We start from the raw sequence: 16909 nt of genomic DNA on the forward strand, positions 1-16909 counted from the left end.
TGTGTTTCGGTTTGTTGTCCTGTTGGAAGGTGAACCTTCACCCCAGTCTGAGGTCCTGAGCGCTCTGGAGCAGGATTTCATCAAGGATTTCTCTGTACTTTGCTCCATTCAGCTTTACCTTGATCCTGACTAGTCTCCCAGTCCCTGCCACTGGAAAAACATCTCCACAGCATGATGCTGCCACCACCATGCTTCACCTTTGGGATGGTGCCAGGTTTCTGTTTATTTCAAATTTGCTAACATTTCTAAAAACCTATTTCCACTTTGTCATTATGCGGTATTGTGTGTAGATTGAGGGGGGGGGGAGAGACTATTTAATTCATTTTAGAATAAGGCTGTAGCGTAACACAATGTGGAAAAAGTCAAGGGGTCTGAGTACTTTCCGAATGTGCTGTAAATGGATGTGGGAGAGAAACTCATTCCGATTGGATGGGGCTGGCTCCCCAATGAGTGGGCCTAGCTGCCAATTGGGTGGGCCTTCTAAGGGCCTCGGCTGTGTACTTAGGTTTGTTGTCCTGATGGAAGGTGAACCTTCACCCCAGTCTGGGGTCCTGAGTGCACTGGAGGAGGTTATCATCAAGGACCTCGCTATACTTTGCTCTATACTTTGCTCTGTTCATCTTTGCCTCGATCCTAATTGGTCTCCCAGTCCCTCCCGCTGCAAAACATCCCCACAGCATGATGCTTCCACCACCATGCTTTTACCGTAGGGATGGTGCCATGTTTCCTCCAGATGTGACACTTTGCATTCAGACCAAAGAGTTCAATCTTGGTTTCATCAGACCAGAGAATCTTGTTTCTCATAGTCTGAGAGTCCTTTAGGTGCCTTTTGCCAAACTCCAAGCGGGCTGTCATGTGCCTTTTACTGAGGAGTGGTTTCCTTCTGGCCACTCTACCAACAAGGCCTGATTGGTGGAGTGCTGCAGAGATGGTTGTCCTTCTGGAAGGTTCTCCCATCTCCACATAGGAACTCTGGCGCTATGTCAGAGTGACCATCGGTTCTTTGTCACCTCTCTGACCAAGGCCCTTCTCCCCCGATTGCTCAGTTTGGCTGGGCGGCCAGCGCTAGGAAGAATCTTGGTGGTTTCAAACTTCTTCCATTTAAGAATGATGGAGGCCGCTGTGTTCTTGGGAACCTTCAATGTTGTAGAAATGTTTTGTTACCCTTCCCCAGATCTGTGCCTCGACACAATCCTGTCTCTGATCTCTAAGGAGAATTCCTTCAACCTCGTGGCTTGGTTTTTGCTCTGAAATGCACTGTCAACTGTGGGACCTTATATAGACAGCTGTGTGTGTGCCTTTCCAAATCATGTCCAATCAATTGAATTTACCATGGGTGGACTACAATCAAGTGGTAAAAACATCTCAAGGATGATCAATGGAAACAGATGCACCTGAGGTCAATTTCTAGTCTCATGGCAAAGGATCTGAATTACTTAGGTGAATAAGGTATTTCTGTTTATTTTCTTTTGCTAAAAATCTGTTTTCGCTTTGTGTGTAGATTGAGGAAAAACTTTTATTTAATCCGTTTTAGAATAAGGCTGTAACGCAACAAAAGGTCAAGGGGCCTAAATACTTTCCGAATGCACTGTATACATACTTTACATTGTGTGCTGAAGGCATGGGTTGATTTTTACACTGTCACACACATGAGCTGAAATTAAGGGGGATGCATAACTACTTTTCCCTGAAGTTGAGAAACGAGGTACAGCATAGAACTTCGATTGAAGATTTAAAATCATGCCTGACAAGACCAATGAAATCATAACGGTATCCTATTATTGTGTGGATACAGGAGTAGCCTATTCTTCAATAATGTAACTATGTGCTAGTATTATTTATCTAATTGATAAATACAATTTTAAGTGTGGGTGGGTACGATACTTAATTCAATGATTACCAGGTAGATACAGGAGTAGCCTATAGTCTACAATAATAACGTCATTGAATGTGCTTTAGTATAATTTATTTTATTGATGAATGAAATTGTAAATGGGGATGGGTAGGTTACTTCATTCAGTAAATACTGGATATCTTGCTATCTCTGGGAGCATGTTCATGAAGGCTTTTCAGCTGTTGAACTATGGCAATGTCTAATTTCTAAATCGATCTTTGTTTTTGTCAAGATGTGATTTGTATTAATGTATTTTTATTTGACCTTCAATTAACTTCACTGCAGCTGTTCAACCCACCACGCCCACTGCTCTCCCTCCACAAACACATCCTCTTCTCCTGTTCAACAAATTTGCCGGCACACTGAAAATGACTGTACTTACATACTCCTGTGGCCATCTCATTGAAACATGATCCACCCCAAGGCCTCAGCTGGACAGCTAGAATGAGAGAAATGAGAGTGGAACATAGAGTTCCAAGAAAAGACGTGTGATGTCCTTATGTATCAATGTTGAAATGCAATAAATGGAAGATGGCAAAGGAGATAGTGATGTGAGTGAGAGCATATGAAAATGAAGACCCCTTGGGATCTAAAATGAGTGTGGGGTGCCCTCGTGTCTCATTAATATCCGTTTGAGGATGCTAGTCTCCCCTGGTGGAGGTTCTTGGAACACTGCTATTTTAGTCTGAGCAGAGGTTGACGAAAACCTTCAAAGTTGGTGGTGTTATGTTGCGTGTTATCTTGAATACCAGGCAGAAGTTTGAGTACATAATGAAATGGTGTAAATTAAACTTGTACACTCTGAAAAAGGGGTTCCAACAGGGTTCTTTGGCTGTCACCAAAGGAGATCCCCCTTTTTGGTTCCAGGTTGAAGTATTTTTGGTTCCAGTAAGAACCTTGTTGGGTTCCAAATCGAACCCTCTGTGGAATGGAACCCAAAAGGGTTCTACCTAGACACAGAAGGGGTTCTACGTGGAACCAGAAGGGACAGCAGAAGAATCCTTTTAGGTTCTAGATGGCACCTTTTTTTCTGAATGTAGGGCTATATTGCAGTGGTGGTTCTGTGGTTTTCAGTAGTTTTTTTAACCAACAATACTGTGAAACAGCTCCACTTTTAGCACATATTTGCAAGCAGGCAAAGTAGCCTTCTACTGTATGCATGCTGATGCATGTGTGATCACTCAATATTGACAGGACTGACAAAAAAATACATGCTCAATGCAATCAAGAAATGTACAAAACAATGAAGAAACTGACAAAAGTTGTAAATGAAATAAAACAGAACTTGTTGATCAAGTGTAGCAGTTTAAATTTCATTAACATAAATTACCATAAATCAACATTGTAGATTATTTAAAAAACAGCATTAACGGTTCACATTTACTGGTGGGGATATAACAGGCAATGTGCATCTCCATAGGATCTAGCAAGATAGCGAATCATTGCATCAACGACAGTATGACTACAGTATAATGGACATGTGTCAAACTTGCATTATTACGCAATTATTAAGAGACTAGATACAAATAGCTAATCCTGGCGACCAGTGTTCTAGCATTAATTTATTGAGGCAAGCTGATCAGCGATGTCAAGGTGGTACCCACGAATATGCTATGTGTATAGTGTAAATAACTACCAATAGACCTACTAAATTATAAGTGTTTAGTTCATCAAATAACTGTAAAACAAGGAATGCAGTTACTCCATTCAACTAATAGGATGCATTAGTCATGAAACTATTTACAGAAACAATTAGTGTACATGAAATGTATGATACATTAAAGAATAACACAGAGTAGCCTATATGACTATTACCATTAGGTTAAAACAACGCGGTAACATGTCTTCAATTCAAAATAATCTCTAAAAGAAAAAACTGTGTGTGTCAGATACACACAGCAGCTTGGTAGCAAGTTCTCAAAGTATGAACAAATTCACTGTCTTTGAACCAAATTCAAGCAGAAAATCATGCCCACCTGAGTTAGCATTTCTTTGCACTTTACTAGTGAAAACAAAAGACAGGAAAGCATGGCCAGATTCTAATCTAATCAACTCAATTTAAATGATAGGAGTGCACCCTTGTTGCTCTCCAACAAACAAAATAACAGTTTTCCTTTAACAATAAATCCATAGCACTTGCAGAGCAAAATATATGAAAATTCATAGCTCTTCATGAACTCTTGAACAATTCAAACATGACAATTTAATTCACACAGTAACATTAATTCAGTTGATTCACGTTTTCATCTGTCTTCTCACCTTTCTTGGCGTCAGCAAGCCCAGGACTTCCATGGAAACGTATCTTCTTAGAGATCCTCTGTGTCCAACGGAAAACACTAAATAATGCATGCAGAGCAGAATTAGGCCGAAACCCACTAATTATCAAAATCCAGAAAATAGACGTTAAATTCTACAACCACCTAAAATGAACAATACCCAAACCTTCCAAAACAAAGCCATCACCTACAGAGAAATTAACCTGGAGAAGAGCCCCCTAAGCAAGCTGGTCCTGGGTCTCTTCACAAACAGACCACAAAATGAGGTGCAAACTGAGCTGGACTTCCTAACCTCCTGCCAAATGTATGACCACATTAGAGACACATATTCCTCTCAGATTACACAGACACACAAAGAATTAGAAAACAAGTCAAATTTGGACAATCTCCCATAACTGGGTGAAATACCACAGTGTGCAATCATAGCAGCAAGATGTGTGACCTGCTGCCACAAGAAAAGGGCAACCAGTGAAGAACAAACACCATTGTAAATATAACCTATATTTATGTTTATTTTCCCTTTTGTACTATTTAGCTATTTGCTCATCATTACAACACTGTGTATATACGTAATATGACATTTGAAATGTCTTTATTCTTTTGGAACTTTTGGAAGTGTAATTTATTTATTTATTTATTTTTTATTTTACCTTTATTTAACCAGGTAGGCAAGTTGAGAACAAGTTCTCATTTACAATTGCGACCTGGCCAAGATAAAGCAAAGCAGTTCGACAGATAAAACGACACAGAGTTACACATGGAGTAAAAACAAACATACAGTCAATAATGCAGTATAAACAAGTCTATATACAATGTGAGCAAATGAGGTGAGAAGGGAGGTAAAGGCAAAAAAAGGCCATGATGGCAAAGTAAATACAATATAGCAAGTAAAATACTGGAATGGTAGTTTTGCAATGGAAGAATGTGCAAAGTAGAAATAAAAAAATAATGGGGTGCAAAGGAGCAAAATAAATAAATAAATAAAAATTAAATACAGTTGGGAAAGAGGTAGTTGTTTGGGCTAAATTTTAGGTGGGCTATGTACAGGTGCAGTAATCTGTGAGCTGCTCTGACAGTCGGTGCTTAAAGCTAGTGAGGGAGATAAGTGTTTCCAGTTTCAGAGATTTTTGTAGTTCGTTCCAGTCATTGGCAGCAGAGAACTGGAAGGAGAGGCGGCCAAAGAAAGAATTGGTCTTGGGGGTGACTAGAGAGATATACCTGCTGGAGCGTGTGCTACAGGTGGGAGATGCTATGGTGACCAGCGAGCTGAGATAAGGGGGGACTTTACCTAGCAGGGTCTTGTAGATGACATGGAGCCAGTGGGTTTGGCGACGAGTATGAAGCGAGGGCCAGCCAACGAGAGCGTACAGGTCGCAATGGTGGGTAGTATATGGGGCTTTGGTGATAAAACGGATTGCACTGTGATAGACTGCATCCAATTTGTTGAGTAGGGTATTGGAGGCTATTTTGTAAATGACATCGCCAAAGTCGAGGATTGGTAGGATGGTCAGTTTTACAAGGGTATGTTTGGCAGCATGAGTGAAGGATGCTTTGTTGCGAAATAGGAAGCCAATTCTAGATTTAACTTTGGATTGGAGATGTTTGATATGGGTCTGGAAGGAGAGTTTACAGTCTAACCAGACACCTAAGTATTTGTAGTTGTCCACGTATTCTAAGTCAGAGCCGTCCAGAGTAGTGATGTTGGACAGGCGGGTAGGTGCAGGTAGCGATCGGTTGAAGAGCATGCATTTAGTTTTACTTGTATTTAAGAGCAATTGGAGGCCACGGAAGGAGAGTTGTATGGCATTGAAGCTTGCCTGGAGGGTTGTTAACACAGTGTCCAAAGAAGGGCCGGAAGTATACAGAATGGTGTCGTCTGCGTAGAGGTGGATCAGGGACTCACCAGCAGCAAGAGCGACCTCATTGATGTATACAGAGAAGAGAGTCGGTCCAAGAATTGAACCCTGTGGCACCCCCATAGAGACTGCCAGAGGTCCGGACAGCAGACCCTCCGACTTGACACACTGAACTCTATCAGAGAAGTAGTTGGTGAACCAGGCGAGGCAATCATTTGAGAAACCAAGGCTGTCGAGTCTGCCGATGAGGATATGGTGATTGACAGAGTCGAAAGCCTTGGCCAGATCAATGAATACGGCTGCACAGTAATGTTTCTTATCGATGGCGGTTAAGATATCGTTTAGGACCTTGAGCGTGGCTGAGGTGCACCCATGACCAGCTCTGAAACCAGATTGCATAGCAGAGAAGGTATGGTGAGATTCGAAATGGTCGGTAATCTGTTTGTTGACTTGGCTTTCGAAGACCTTAGAAAGGCACGGTAGGATAGATATAGGTCTGTAGCAGTTTGGGTCAAGAGTGTCCCCCCCTTTGAAGAGGGGGATGACCGCAGCTGCTTTCCAATCTTTGGGAATCTCAGACGACACGAAAGAGAGGTTGAACAGGCTAGTAATAGGGGTGGCAACAATTTCGGCAGATAATTTTAGAAAGAAAGGGTCCAGATTGTCTAGCCCGGCTGATTTGTAGGGGTCCAGATTTTGCAGCTCTTTCAGAACATCAGCTGAATGGATTTGGGAGAAGGAGAAATGGGGAAGGCTTGGGCGAGTTGCTGTTGGGGGTGCAGTGCTGTTGTCCGGGGTAGGAGTAGCCAGGTGGAAAGCATGGCCAGCCGTAGAAAAATGCTTATTGAAATTCTCAATTATGGTGGATTTATCAGTGGTGACAGTGTTTCCTATCTTCAGTGCAGTGGGCAGCTGGGAGGAGGTGTTCTTATTCTCCATGGACTTTACAGTGTCCCAGAACTTTTTTGAGTTAGTGTTGCAGGAAGCAAATTTCTGCTTGAAAAAGCTAGCCTTGGCTTTTCTAACTGCCTGTGTATAATGATTTCTAGCTTCCCTGAACAGCTGCATATCACGGGGGCTGTTCGATGCTAATGCAGAACGCCATAGGATGTTTTTGTGTTGGTTAAGGGCAGTCAGGTCTGGGGAGAACCAAGGGCTATATCTGTTCCTGGTTCTAAATTTCTTGAATGGGGCATGTTTATTTAAGATGGTTAGGAAGGCATTTTTAAAAAATATCCAGGCATCCTCTACTGACGGGATGAGATCAATATCCTTCCAGGATACCCCGGCCAGGTCGATTAGAAAGGCCTGCTCGCAGAAGTGTTTCAGGGAGCGTTTTACAGTGATGAGTGGAGGTCGTTTGACCGCTGACCCATTACGGATGCAGGCAATGAGGCAGTGATCGCTGAGATCTTGGTTGAAGACAGCAGAGGTGTATTTAGAGGGGAAGTTGGTTAGGATGATATCTATGAGGGTGCCCGTGTTTAAGGTTTTGGGGAGGTACCTGGTAGGTTCATTGATTATTTGTGTGAGATTGAGGGCATCAAGTTTAGATTGTAGGATGGCTGGGGTGTTAAGCATGTTCCAGTTTAGGTCGCCTAGCAGCACGAACTCTGAAGATAGATGGGGGGCAATCAGTTCACATATGGTGTCCAGAGCACAGCTGGGGGCAGAGGGTGGTCTATAGCAGGCGGCAACGGTGAGAGACTTGTTTTTAGAGAGGTGGATTTTTAAAAGTAGAAGTTCAAATTGTTTGGGTACAGACCTGGATAGTAGGACAGAACTCTGCAGGCTATCTTTGCAGTAGATTGCAACACCGCCCCCTTTGGCAGTTCTATCTTGTCTGAAAATGTTGTAGTTTGGAATTAAAACTTCAGAATTTTTGGTGGTCTTCCTAAGCCAGGATTCAGACACAGCTAGAACATCCGGGTTGGCAGAGTGTGCTAAAGCAGTGAATAGAACAAACTTAGGGAGGAGGCTTCTAATGTTAACATGCATGTTAATGTTTACTGTTCATTTTTTGTTTATTTAACTTTTGTTTATTACATATTTCACTTGCTTTGGCAATGTAAACATATGTTTCCCATTCCAATAAAGCCCTTCAATTGAGAGGTATCAGTAGCTTCACCTGGCAGAATTCTGACCTGAATCACTCCACCACATACGCCTGGCTGAGGCTCTCAAACTATCCAATCACCTTTCGCATGCTGTTGACCAATGACGCGGAGGTATGTAGGCTGAATTACGCCCCTAGGCGTGGCTTTGGCTGAACTGGTTGGGAAAAAAGACGGGTTCCTTTCAGGAAAAATGGCAGCTGTTGACATCGACATGCAGACGGAACTAGAGCCACAAATAATTATTGACACCGACATGGAGAGGTAGCTAAATATGCACTTTTTCATGAATGGTTGTGAAGAAAGTACCCTTTGTTATTTGATCGAAATCCGAGCATAATCGTCATTTCTACTTAGCGGGGCCTACCTGGCTAGCTAACTAGCTCGCTAACTGTCTTTCACCAACTAACAAGGGTTAGGTAACGTTAGCTACAACTAACTAGCTAATCCAAGGGGCATTATCAACGGTCTCGAATCTCCAGACAGAACGTTCCAGAAAGCAAACTATCCTAGCTAGTATTAGTTAACTATGCCATTTGTTCCTTCGTATTGACAATTAACGTTACTTTACAATGACAAAATTGGTTCGATGTTCTACTAGTTTATCTAGCTAACGTTAATTGACTAAATCTGCAAACCACCCTGAACTGTGCTGTTCTATGTGTATCCTTTGTCACTGCATTTTTGCCACTCATGTTAGGTTGCCTATGGATTATCCTAGGAAGCAAAAAGTGGCCACCACATCTGACTAGTGGATAAAACCATGCTGAGGCCAGACGGAATTACCCATTTCTCAGTCACGATGATAATGCCATCATAGTAGCTACTTGCCACACAAGTGTCAATAACTGAACTGTGTATATGTATATTGGTCTGCTCATTACATTTTTCAAATGAACGGATTGTGGCCTTTTTTTTGCCTACTTAGCGTTGAGATCCAGTTATCAATGATCTTTGTGCACGCTAGGTAGCGACTTAGCATCTAAGTTTGGTTTTCAAAAGAAACGAAGTGTGCACTTGATGTGGTTGCAGGATATCACGCTGTTAGTTTACATGGATGGGCCTAATGGAAAAAAGTGGATGTGGACAGTTTACCCAAACAAAATGACACAATTACTGTTGACTAACCCCATTCAGTACAAATTTGCGCAACCGCGGCATTCAAACGAGACTGCAATGAAAACTAATAGGACTGTGTTGGCATCAAAATCTGGGTTGTGAACTACGTTTCTATTGACATGGTAATTGCCCCATAGTATTGGAGAAAAGTTGAAAAAACTGCCCCCTCTGACGCTGTTAAATTGTGACGTACGTATGCACGCATTATGCAACTCATTCTGTGTAGTACAGCCTCTCTCCACCAGGTGTAGCGCTTCTCGCAGTTTAAAAACAAGAATGGAACAGGGTAAGGCGGATACTTAGTCAATTGTACAACTGAATGCATTCATTTTTTTGCATAATCGCTGCAAGCCACCATGACTCAAAAGCCGCGACAGCCGCTGTTTACTTCTGAAGATAACTTTAGTGCCGCCCTAAAAACCCGACTCTAACTCGACAAACTTCAAATGGGTATGTAATGACACATTATATAAACTTTTATAGTGTTTTAAATCAAATCAAAGTTTATTTGTCATGTGCGCTGAATACAACAGGTGTAGGTAGACCTTACAGCTTACTTACAGGCTCTAACCAATAGTGGGAAAAAAAGTGTGTGTGTGTGTGTGTGTGTGTGTGTGTGTGTGTAGGTATGTAAAGAAATAAAACAGGAAAAATACATTTGAAAATAAGAGTAGCAAGGCTATATACAGACACCGGTTGTGTTTTATTTACATTTCAGAGGTGATAAGTTGGACAGATCAGGTGAAAATAATCTGTTACCCCACACTGCTTATCTCCCGCTTTCCTTATCACGCAGTAGGTTTCGTTTCCCCACCCGCCATTTTTAAAAAGACCCAACAGAGCTCATTGCTTCTACACCTGCATTGCTTGCTGTTTGGGGTTTTAGGCTGGGTGTCTGTACAGCACTTTGAGATATCAGCTGATGTACGAAGGGCTATATAAATAAGTTTGATTTGATTGCCTTCTTCAATCATGCAGAGACGGGCAGCATGACGGGCTTGTCATTGATTTTCCTGGAAAGGGTAGATATTATGCTTTACAATGGTATTCATATTACAGTTGACCTGGAAGTATTATGTTTTTTGGGGCGTTAAAATAAGGTCAGTTGTACGTTATAGCATGATGTACAAAATATCGTTAGCTAACTATATGTGGTAACCCTTAGCAAGCTAGTTGCATTCGTTTTCGAGATGATCAATCTCTGTTGAGGGAGGAGCTGGTTTTAACAATTCTGAACACATTCCGTTTGTCAAAATAATGACTTATGTTCGCTAGCTGGACAGGCAAACGCCGCCAAATACTAAACTGTAAACCAATATAAACTTGTGTACTATCGCTGGTGATCATGTTATCCGTATCTAAGGTAGTAGAAAACTGGTGACATCGAGAGACCTCCTTCCGACTAACTGCTATCAGGTAAAGTATTTTAAATGTATTTGTAATTGAGCTATTTAGCCATAGAAACGTGATGCATCAACGCAAGCTGTAAAATGACTCCCAACATAGAACACAGCAACCATAGTAATGTTTCTAATGTTTGCTAGATAGAACAAGTAGATCTGTTGCTAGCTAGTCGGAATAAATACACTATATATCCAACAGTATGTGGACACCCCTTCAAATTAGTGTATTTGGCTATTTCAGCCACTATTTCGAGCACACAGTCACGCAATCTCCATCTCCAAGAGCTCAGTGACTTTCAACGTGGCACCTTCGTAGGATGCCAAAACAGATAGAACAATGGGACAGATATTTCACCAGATGTATAAATGTCAGGCATCCGGTTGGCATTCTGCACATTTTCTCATCTATGAAACGTTTGATCTCAATACAGTTTTCTGTTCCTAAAACTATAATCTTATGAACAGAGTGGACTACATTTTGTAGACTTCACTCTTTGCAAAGTTTTTCAAAATCGTGTTGTTTAGGAGTGTAAAGGAGAATTGAGTTAATGCACACGCCTACTTCAGAGTAGGTGTTCCCTAACGGAAATATGCAGATGCACGCTAGAACGCGCCAATAGGATCTCGCTAGCTCGTGCTTGCTTCTGCCCTCCTCCTTGCTTGTTCTGCCCACTAGGCCTCATATGTTCCCATTGGAAACAACAGGCTGTGGTCTATCTTTGTATAGTTATAAAAAACTAAAAATGCCACTTTTCCAACAAGTCATTTCGTCACGTTTTTGCCGTGCTAGAGCTTCTCCGGTCAACTGTAAGTGCTGTTATTGTGAAGTGGTAACGTCTAGGAGCAACAACCGCTCAGCCACAAAGTGGTAAGCTACACAAGCTCACAGAATGGGGCTGCTGAGTGCCTATGTAGTGTGTAACAATTGTCTGTCCTTGGTTGCAACACTCACTACCAAGTTCCAAACTGCCTCTGGAAGCAACGTTCGCACAATAACTGTTTGTCGGGAGCCTCACGAAATGGGTTTCCATAGCCGAGCAGCCACACACAAGCTTAAGCTCACCATGCACAATGCCAAGTGTCAGCTGGAGTGATGTAAAGCTCGTCCCCATTGGACTCTGGAGCAGTGGAAACGTGTTCTCTGGCGTGATGAATCACTCTTCACCGTCTGGCAGTCCTACTACGGACTAATCTGGGTTTGGCAGATGCCAGGAGAATGCTACCTAACCGAATGCGTAGTGCCAACTGTAAAGTTCAGTGGAGGTAGAATAATAATGCTCTGGGCCTGTTCTTCATGGTTCGGGTTTGGCCTCTTAGTTCCAGGGAAGGGAAATCTTAACACTACAGCATACAATGACATTCTAGGCGATTCTGTGCTTCCAACTTTGTGGCAACAATTTGGGGTAGGCTCTTTCATGTTTTAGCGTGACTTACATTTTTTATTTTATTTAACTAGGCAAGTCAATTAATAAGAACACATTCTTATTTTCAACACCGACCTAGGAACAGTGGGTTAACTGCCTTGATCAGGTGCAGAACAACAGATTTTTACTTTGTCAGCTCGGGGATTCGATCGAGCAACCTTCCGGTTCTAGTCCAATGCTCTAACCACTAGGCTACCTGCCGCACAATGTCACCGTGCCCAAAGCAAGGTCCATTCAGAAATGGTTTGTCGAGATCAGCGTGGAAGAACTTGATTGGCCTGCACAGAGCCCTGACATCAACCCCATCGGACACATTTGGGATGAATTGTAACACTGACTGCGAGCCAGGCCTAATTGCGAGCCAGGCCTAATTGCCCAACATCAGTGCCTGACCTCTAATGCTCTTGTGGCTGAATGGAAGCAAGTTCTTGCAGGAATGTTCCAACATCTAATGGAAAGCCTTCCCAGAAGAGTGGAGGCTGTTGTAGTAGCAAAGGGGGGGACCAAGTCCATATTAATGCCCATGATTTTGGAATCAGATGTTTGACGAGCAGATGTCCACATACTTTGTGATGTAGTGTAGGTTTATTACTAGCTAGCATGTAATTCCGGGACATTGAGCGTTTTAGCTATCAGTTTATTCCAAGTAATAATTTAAGAGGACTGACCTGTAGGACAAGTAGTGTAAATCTAATACATTCAAAGCAGGACCCACTAATTTAATTTATACTGACAAATAAGAAATGCCTCATTATCCCTGTCAATAGTTGAAGTAGGATGACTGTCAGGATGTACATTTTCTAGCTCACAAACTTCATTACTTTGCTGTTATTTCTTTTATTCATTCAGGTCTCTCACTTGTCTCACGTGATCTATTCAGCTCTCCTGTGTCCATCTCCCAGAGATCAACCAAGTGCTATTCACCAAGCATGGGCTGTATAAGGAGAACCTTCCTACTGCAGTTGGAACTAGCCCTGCTGTCACTATTTAGACATTGGGACCACGTATGCATTTGCCTGTTGTCTTTTCTTTTTGGGGTTGGTCTTAAACAATCTAGTGCATTTTTAGAGTTGAGGAACACCAACTACAGATGTGTGCCTGTTTGAACATCTCAAAGACTCAATTCACTGTGAATCAGTTTAACAGGTGACAGATTATTTTACTATTGTAACATGCATTGGGGAGAATTCAATTGTACCTGTCAGGAGCCCAGGCTTTTGCCATAGATGGTAGAGTTCTCATCTCTGGACCACACAAGACACACACTTTAGATTGCATTCCGCTAAGGCACTTGTCTGTCTACATCGGTCCGCTACATTGGTGACAAGGGTGGGATCCTTTCGATACGCCTATAGGGCCTGGGCGCACAAATGCTCCTAGAGAGGTGGGGGAAACTAAAGAGTGCATTGATGACTCTACAGTCTCTATCAGAGGCCCAGGCTTTTGGCATGCATGGTAAAAGCTTTTAATTTCTGGACTGTAAGATTGTACCCTCCATGGCACTAAATAGACATTGATTGGTAGGTTACACTATATTTAGATCATGGAAAACATGTCTCGTACTCAGTCATAGTTAGTAGAAGAATAATGAATGGATTGGCAAGATTTTGACACTGTCAACTTTAAAGGTTAATAATTTAAACCACCTAAATATACTCGCATACACTGAACATTTAGTATTTAAAACTCACATTTCCAAACTATAATCCTACAGGCTCTATTATTCTCCATACCTTATGTTCCAATGCATCCTACATTATGCATGGTATTGAGAAGCTGCTATTTGAGATTTCATCTCGTTTAGAAATGTAACTACGGTTTGTGAAGACCCTCCCACTCTGTCTGCCGAATTCTTTCTCTCTGCTCTTGTTATCCTTAATAGGATTGATGGTGGGTGGAGCTGGGAGCGTTGTCAGCGAGATGGGACAAATACACCCCCACACATACATCGAGGAGACCACGCAGACATGCTGTTTTTTTTTGTGCCATTTTGGGGCTTTGTTAGTTTATTTTGGCACCTCTCAATACCCCTCATTATCACCATCTATGTACTCATCCACTCGCTTACACTACTGATTACACACACACCATTGTTACTTATATATAGGTTACTTTATTTAATGAATATATATTTTTCTTTTATGCATTATGATGGGTGAATGCTAATTGGGATGCGCTTTGGTTGGTATTCACTGCTTCGTCTTATACGTGTTCTGTATAGTGCCTTAGAGACGTATCAGTGATTTTGCTTGTCATCAAACAGGTGTGTTGCCTGGAAAATATGCCAGTAGGCCTAATACTAGTGTCGTTATGTTAACTGGTAATTGTATTTTGTTTAGGAGAAAACAATGAGTGTTTTGATCAACTCTGTTCATGTTTTGATACTGCCGTCTTGAGTTGCGCTGTTTGGTAGGCCCAGTGTTGGCTGCCTTTATGTTTGTTTGGTAAACTAGCCACTGCATTGTATAATTGGTGTGCTGCGTTGGAGAGGAACATTGGTTAGTTTCCAGTCCCCTGCCCAGGCTGGAAACTCTTGCTCTACTTGCTGTTGGGACATTTTTCCGAAGAGGTGAGTACATTCTGATGTGTACCTCAATGGGAGATTTGGATAGGATACGTGCCATTTGCTCCCCGGAGCCATAGCCCTGTTAGTCTTTTGACGACGAGTTTCAATTTGAAATACGTTGGGCATAGTTAGCTATTTTTGTGTGGGGTCCGTGGACCGATCAATTGTCTCAGGGGGCACATCTGTTGCTCGGGTGGAATCTGCCATTTTGCTGCCCCTCCCCCTTTCTAGCGGGCTACAGTGCGTAATTACCCACCCCGAATCCGCACGAAAACTAGGGTTGAGCTGTTGTAGGATTTGGTGAAGCACCTTGTACAATACCAGTCAAAAGTTTGTACACACCTACTCTTTCAGGGTTTTTTATTTTTACTATTTTCTACATTGTAGAATAATAGTGAAGACATCACAACTATGAAATAGCGCACATGGAATCATGCAGTAACCAAAAAAGTGTTAAAAACAAAATGTAAATATATTTTTACCCTTTGCCTTGACAGCTTTGCACATTCTTGGCATTCTCTCAACCAGCTTCACCTGGAATGCTTTTCCAACAGACTTGAAGGAGTTCCCACATATGCTGAGCACTTGTTGGCTGTGTTTTCTAAACTCTGCGGTCCGACTCATCCCAAACCATCTCAAATTTGCACTAAAGGACCGATTTCCACCGGTCTAACGTCCATTGCTTGTGTTTCTTGGCCCATGCAAGTCTCTTCTTCTTATTGGTGTCCTTTAGTTGTTTTTTTGCAGCAATTGACCATAAAGTCCTGATTCACGCAGTCTCCTCTGAACAGGTGATGTTGAGATGTGTCTGTTACTTGAATCCTGAAGCATTTATTCAGGCTGCAATTTCTGAGGGTGGTAACTAAAGAACGTATCCTCTGCAGCAGCGGTAACTCTGGGTCTTCTATTCCTGTGGCGGTCCTCATGAGGGCCAGTTTCATCATGGCGCTTGGTGGTTTTTGTGACGGCACTTGAAGAAACTTTCAGAGTTCTTTAAAGTAATGATGGACTGTTTCTTTGCTTATTTGAGCTGTTCTTGCCATTATGGAATATGGTCTTTTACCAAATAGGGCTATCTTCTGTATACCACCCTTACCATGTCACAACACAACTGATTTGCTCAAATGCGTTATGACGGAAAGAAATTTCACAAATTAACTTTTAACAAGACACCTCTGTTAATTGAAATGCATTCTAAGTGACTATCTCATGAAGCTGGTTGAGAGCATGCCAAGAGTGCTAAGCTGTCAAGGCAAAGGGTGGCTACTTTGAAAACTTAAATATGAAATTATTTCGATTTAACACATTTTATTTTATTTTGGTTACTACATGATTCCATATGTGTTATTTCATAGTTTGGACCTTCAGTATTCTACAAATTTTAAAATGGTAAAAATAAAGAAAAACCCTTGAATGAGTAGGTGTGCCAAATTCAGACTGGTGCTGTATAGCTCATCTCTCTCCTGTGGTGCCCAGTGTGATTGGCACTTATCTTGTTTAAGGTCCAGTCTGGTGTGCTCAGCAGAGGGGAAGAGTGAGATTTGTATGTATTTTTTTAGTAGTTGTGATTATGGCGTCAAATGTTCATTCACGTTCCATCAGAGGAACTTTTTGAATTATGTACTAAAGTACAGTTGTTGAAGATCGCTGAACACTACCAGGTTGAAATGAGTGATACATTTAAAAAAAGGTTGATATTGACGGTCAATCTGATTTGAGAGTGGTATACCACTGGGGCAGCCTCTGCCGGGGACTCTCCAGCCATCTCCCGGTTTCGCTGCAATGGCCTCTCCGTCTGTTAGCCCTAGTAGTCTTTCTTCTGAACAGCAGAAATAACTGCTTCTGTTACAGCTTGAGCATAGTCGTGTTAAGGAATTGGAATTTAAATGGGATTTGTAGCGCGCTGATTGTGTTAAGCATGACAAGGAATTGGAATTTAGAGTATTTGGAGCTCGCTAAAATCAAGCTGCTACGAGCGGTTAGAATTGGTTAGGGAAGGAAAGTTCTCGAGAGTTTGCTTATGTAATGTGACCCTGATTCACCTAAGGGTCGCTCCTCTTTCGTTCCTGCCCCGGACACACTTGATATTGTTGGAAACTTACAGCTGTTGCCAAAATTTAATGAAAGGACCCTGACACATTCTTTTCATTGTTAGAGTAAGTTTCTAGCGCTAGTAGTTGACCTGATTCTAATCACACTTTAATGTTGCTGTGTGTGTTGACTGGTAAAGCACAGGAAACATATTCAGCACTTTGGT

General features: G+C 42.0%; 1 protein-coding gene across 3 annotated transcripts in view; it reads left to right on the forward strand.

Moving 5' to 3' along the window:
• The first annotated feature begins 8272 nt into the window (after positions 1 to 8272).
• LOC109881690 (dnaJ homolog subfamily C member 7) overlaps positions 8273 to 16909 on the forward strand; it is a 49404-nt gene continuing 40767 nt past the window's right edge. The window contains exon 1 of one of the 3 annotated variants that reach the window (XM_020473804.2): positions 8273 to 8404. In XM_020473804.2, coding sequence (XP_020329393.1) covers positions 8334 to 8404 — 71 coding nt within the window. In that variant the 5' untranslated portion in view covers positions 8273 to 8333. The remainder of the gene's footprint in view (positions 8405 to 16909) is intronic. The other 2 variants (XM_031804976.1, XM_031804977.1) reach the window with 2 other exon arrangements.

The sequence above is a fragment of the Oncorhynchus kisutch genome, linkage group LG25 (assembly GCF_002021735.2).
Source record: "Oncorhynchus kisutch isolate 150728-3 linkage group LG25, Okis_V2, whole genome shotgun sequence".
Classification (NCBI taxonomy): domain Eukaryota; kingdom Metazoa; phylum Chordata; class Actinopteri; order Salmoniformes; family Salmonidae; genus Oncorhynchus; species Oncorhynchus kisutch.